At 63.9% G+C, this 4,376-nt stretch overlaps 1 protein-coding gene across 9 annotated transcripts in view; it reads right to left on the bottom strand.

The window, feature by feature from the left end:
- The window catches only part of GRIN1 (glutamate ionotropic receptor NMDA type subunit 1), a 24,500-nt gene that overhangs the window by 1,130 nt on the left and 18,994 nt on the right, over positions 1 to 4,376 (bottom strand). For 2 of the 9 annotated variants that reach the window (XM_034664868.1, XM_034664871.1), the window contains 5 exons: positions 4,028 to 4,189; positions 3,742 to 3,851; positions 3,489 to 3,634; positions 2,152 to 2,262; positions 104 to 220 (listed from right to left, as the gene is read on the bottom strand). In XM_034664868.1, the coding sequence (XP_034520759.1) occupies positions 104 to 220; positions 2,152 to 2,262; positions 3,489 to 3,634; positions 3,742 to 3,851; positions 4,028 to 4,189 (646 nt within the window). Of the gene's footprint in view, positions 1 to 3; positions 221 to 2,151; positions 2,263 to 3,488; positions 3,635 to 3,741; positions 3,852 to 4,027; positions 4,190 to 4,376 lie in introns of those variants that run through there. The other 7 variants (XM_034664865.1, XM_034664866.1, XM_034664867.1 and 4 more) reach the window with 4 other exon arrangements.

Genomic DNA, 4,376 nt, shown 5'->3' with positions numbered 1-4,376 from the left:
GACCCCGTCGTGCTCCGGGACTCTGCGTGGGCCGGGCCGCTGTCCCGTCCATCTGTCTGTCTGTCTGCGGGGGAGGGGGGCAGAGGAGGGCGGGCAGGGCGTCTCAGCTCTCCCTATGACGGGCACACATCTGCAGCTGGCCCTCCTCCCTCTCAATAGCGCGTCGCGGCAGCACTGTGTCTTTTTGGTTTTGCAAAGCGCCGCGTCCACCCCCGGTGCTCTATAAATAAGAACCAACAATCAATACCCGCTGGCCCCGCTGGCCGCCAGGGACCCCAGCCCTGAGCGCCCAGTGCTGCCCTGGCCCAGACCGGCCACAGGACAGGGGCAGAGGATCTTAGCAGCCGGATCGACCCCACCCCTCCCAACAGAGCCCCCCACCCAGGCCTCCCTCCGAGCAGGCGCCCAGCCTGAAACAGGATGGGAACTGGGCTGCCCTCCCCCGCCCAGCCCCCCCAGCTGGCAGTACCCCCAGTCATCCCTACAGGGCGGGGCCAGCCCCAGATGCCACATGGTGTCAGGACTGGCCTGGGAGATGGTCCCTGGTGCCCACAGAGGCTCGGGCAAAGAGTCTGTTGGGATTGTGTCCCCAGAAATGCATCTCAAAGGTCTCGGAGTTGCACCTGGACCAGCTAAGGGGCATGCGGGTTTTCTTTGGGTAGGGGTATGGGGGGGGTCAAGGATGCCCTCACAAAGCAGTCTAACACCTATGTAACTTTGGTGCTCCTCCCTAAAAGTGCTGTCTATGAGGATACCCTCCCCCCAGGCCTGCCCCACCACCTCTCCTCTCTGGTCTTGGATCTCTTCCTGAACCCCTTGGCAGAGCCCCTGGCTCAGGCTCTGCCCACTTTCTCGGGCCTGTGAAGCCCCAGGCCATGCTCCCAGCTCCCAGCCCCTCACTCTTCACCTACCCTCCCAGTGCCAAGCCCCTCCTGGGAAGCAGAGCAGCCAGGCCTCATGGGCCCCTCTTGGGGCACCCTGATGGCCTGATGGCTTCACCCTGGCCTCAGATCATTATGTGCCAAGCCCTGTCTGTGTCCTGGAGATCTGGCTCCTTTCCAGCGTGCTGTGTGTGTGTGGGGGGGGGGTGCAAATCCCGTTTCCACCTTGGAGCATAAACCCCTGCAAGATGGAGGCCAAGCCGGCCCCTGGACGGTATGGAGGCCAAGGGCAATGCTAACTCTGGGCCACCCCTTCCCCACCTTGGACCGGGGCACCCCTAGCAAGGCTGGGTCCATTTTATTCCAAATGTGCACATCGGTGCGGTGACAAGCTGCCCAAGGTCGGAGGCCTGCTCCGACGCCCTGTGGGGAGGGGCTAGACAGTCAGGAGCTGAGGCGCTGGTCTCCTCCCGGGGGGCCTCTCCTTCCTGGGCCTCTGTCTGGGAGCCTCAGTGACTCCGGCTCTGCAGGCCACAGCTCAGCCTGGGGTGGGCTCCACCCACTCTGGTGCCCCCCCCCATCCCCGCCTGACGGTCCCCTGTGGCTGGGGACCTGTTCCAGTTCCAGGCCCCAGCCATCCACCCAGACGGAGCCAGGCCCGGCCCCCAGCCCCGGCCCACACAGAGACCACATGAAGGGGATGCAACAGGCATGGCTCTGGTGAGACACGTGAGACAGGTGTCTGGGAGGCAGGGCTGGCGGCCAGACAGATGGGCGGATGGGACATCACAGCCACCCCTCCACGGATGTCGCAAGGGGGGGAGAGAGGGCAGTGGGCTCCTCTGGGAGAGGCTGGAGAAACGGATGTAACAGAGAGGTGGCGTGGCCTCCCGACAGGTGAGGAGTCCAGGACAGATTGGCTCTGGGCTCCCAGGGGCCCCGGGCTCAGAGGCTGACTGGCTGACCAACGACATGACACAGCTTCAAGATGGCGCATGGCGTCATGGCATGGGGGGCAGACCAACGCAGAGACACATGGGGAAAGAGGACCCCGTGAGGGCCAGTGGGAGAAAGGACCAAGAAAGGTCTAGAGAGAGAGTGAAGACCTCATGTGCTGGGCAAATAGAGATGAAGGCAGAAGGGCCACAGCGGTCAGAGGTGGGGTGAATGGGATGGTGAGGGAGAGGGCACGCCTGATGCACGGGACACAGACACGGGGGCGGGGCGAGATAAGAGTCGGAGACGTGGGACTGGGCGTTCTTCCCCTTACCGTGTCTTTGGAGGACCTACGTCTCTTGAAGCTGGAAGCCAAGGTGGAGGTGATAGCCCTAAATGTGGCTTTCTTTTTAGGGTCGGGCTCTGCTCTACCACTCTTTCTATCCTAAAATGAATATGTATAAGTGATTAGACAGCTAAGGGTGGCGGCCACACCTGCCCTCGCCTGCTCCTCGGGGCTACTGCCCAGCCTGGCCGGCCACTCGGGCCCTCGCTCCTGCCTGCCTCCCTGTGCTGGACAGACGGACCAGCAGCCAACGTGCGCAGGCGGCCTCTGCTCCTGCCCGGTCATGGGCCTGACCTTGCTTGTGCTGGGCTGGGCTTGGGGCGGGGGGGGGGGGTCCGGTCTGGCTCTCTTCCTGGGAGGTCGACCCGGCTCCCTGGCTCCTGGGTGGCCCTGGATTACAGGTCTCCCAAGGAGGAGAGTCCCCCAAGCACTGGAGGAGTCGGCCCTGGGCCCTGCCAGCCGTTCTGTCCCCTGAGGGGGACACCAAGATTCAGGAAGGGGCTGAGGGGCCAAAGGCAGGCGGCAAGATGAACTGGAGAGATAGATGGATGGTGGCGGCTTCCAGACCCTGGCCTGGGGTCTGGTGGCCAGGACGGCCCTGTGCCAGCCAGTGAGACAGTGACCAGGTCCCAAGAGAAAGAGTAGGCAGATGAGAGGAGTGGGGGCTCCAGCAACCCGTCCCCCCATGGCCCTCCCTCTCTGAACATCAACTTTATCCCCAGACACGGGCTCTGGGAGGTGCCCAGAGAAAGAGAAGAGATGAAGGAAGCCAGAACTGGGCCATGGGCCATGAGCCCACAGGCCTGCACAGGCCGCACTGTCTGCCCTACCCCCTTGGGCAGCCTGTCTCCTGCTGGCAGCAAGTTCCCACGGACTCGGCCTGGGGTGCCAGGCAGGGCCAGCTGGCCCGACTCAGGCTGGAGTTATGGAGCACAGGACACAGCAGGGCAGCAGGGAAGGGGGTCCCTGGCGGGTGCCGAGGAGAGGCATGGGGCGGCGAGGGCAGAATATGTCTTGGACTCACGTGCTACACCCAGGTGGGTCCCTGTCTTACCCTGCCTCAGTTTGCCTTCCTATGGAATGGGCGCCGGCGGGCGACTCTGGAGACAGAGGGGCCAGGCGGAGGCTTGGAGCCAAGCTTTGCAGGGGGCAGCCACCTGCAGGTGGTCCCCCAGCAACGCGGCCCCTGGTCGTGGCTCCTAGCTCCAGTCCTGCCCACATGGGCTCCTGGGAGCCTGAGCCAGCGCTTCGGCCTGTGGGAATGGAGGAGGGCCGGGGCCAGGCCGGGCCATGGGCACCAGGCCTCGGAGGGTGGCCTGCCCTACCTGCAGGTTCTTTCTCCACACGTTCACTGCCGCAAAGGCTAGCTGCATCTGCTTCCGTCGAGCATCCTTGTGTCGCTTGTAGGCGATCTCAATGAAAATCAGGAAGATCCCAGCCACGATGCCCCCAGCCACCAGCATGAAGACCCCTGTGGGGCAGGACCCAGCATCTCAGCTGTTGGCTGGCCAGTGTGCAGGTCCCTTGGAGAACCCCACCAGCGTCAGCACGGGCGTTGAGGGAAACGGGGAGACCTACCTGCCATGTTCTCAAAGGTGAGGGTAGCAGGGGCGTTGCTGCGAGAGTCACACTCCTGGTACCGCACCCAGGTCTTGTCCAGATCTTCCATGAAGCCGTTCTCATGGGACCTGGGAGGGACCATCTCAGAGTGGGTGGGGGACCGGGGCGTGGGGCCTGGACCCCGGTGCAGGAGGCAGGGCCTGTGTGCCTAGGTGGTACGGTCTGGCTCTGGGGAGGGGTCCTTCTCCGGTGGGAGCCTCTTGGAGAAGGGCGAAGGGCAGTAGGCGCGGGTGAGGCAACTCACTTGAGGATGGACAGGGAGACATTCTGCTTCCAGGGGCTGTCCTTGCGCATGCCAATGCCAAAGCCCGAGCGGAAGAACAGCTCGCCGGTGGTCACCAGGTCGCACTTCTGCGAGGCCTCGAACTCCAGCACCGCCGAGTCCCAGATGAAGGCATGAAGCTTGCTGTGGGCAGGGGTAGGGGTCACAGGCGCCCTGCACAATCAGGCTGCCCTCACCTCTGCACCTTGCACTCCTTCGTCCTGCCCGCCTGGAAACCTCACCTCTATCTCCATCCTTTGGTTCCCATCCAGATCGGACACTCTCGCTTTTCCTGTAGGGGTGGATGCCCCTCCCCTGCCCACCCCCCCAC

The sequence above is a fragment of the Ailuropoda melanoleuca genome, chromosome 7 (genome assembly GCF_002007445.2).
Source record: "Ailuropoda melanoleuca isolate Jingjing chromosome 7, ASM200744v2, whole genome shotgun sequence".
Taxonomy (NCBI): domain Eukaryota; kingdom Metazoa; phylum Chordata; class Mammalia; order Carnivora; family Ursidae; genus Ailuropoda; species Ailuropoda melanoleuca.
The sequence above is the reverse complement of the archived record's forward strand: the minus strand, read 5'-3'. Positions and strand labels throughout refer to the sequence as shown.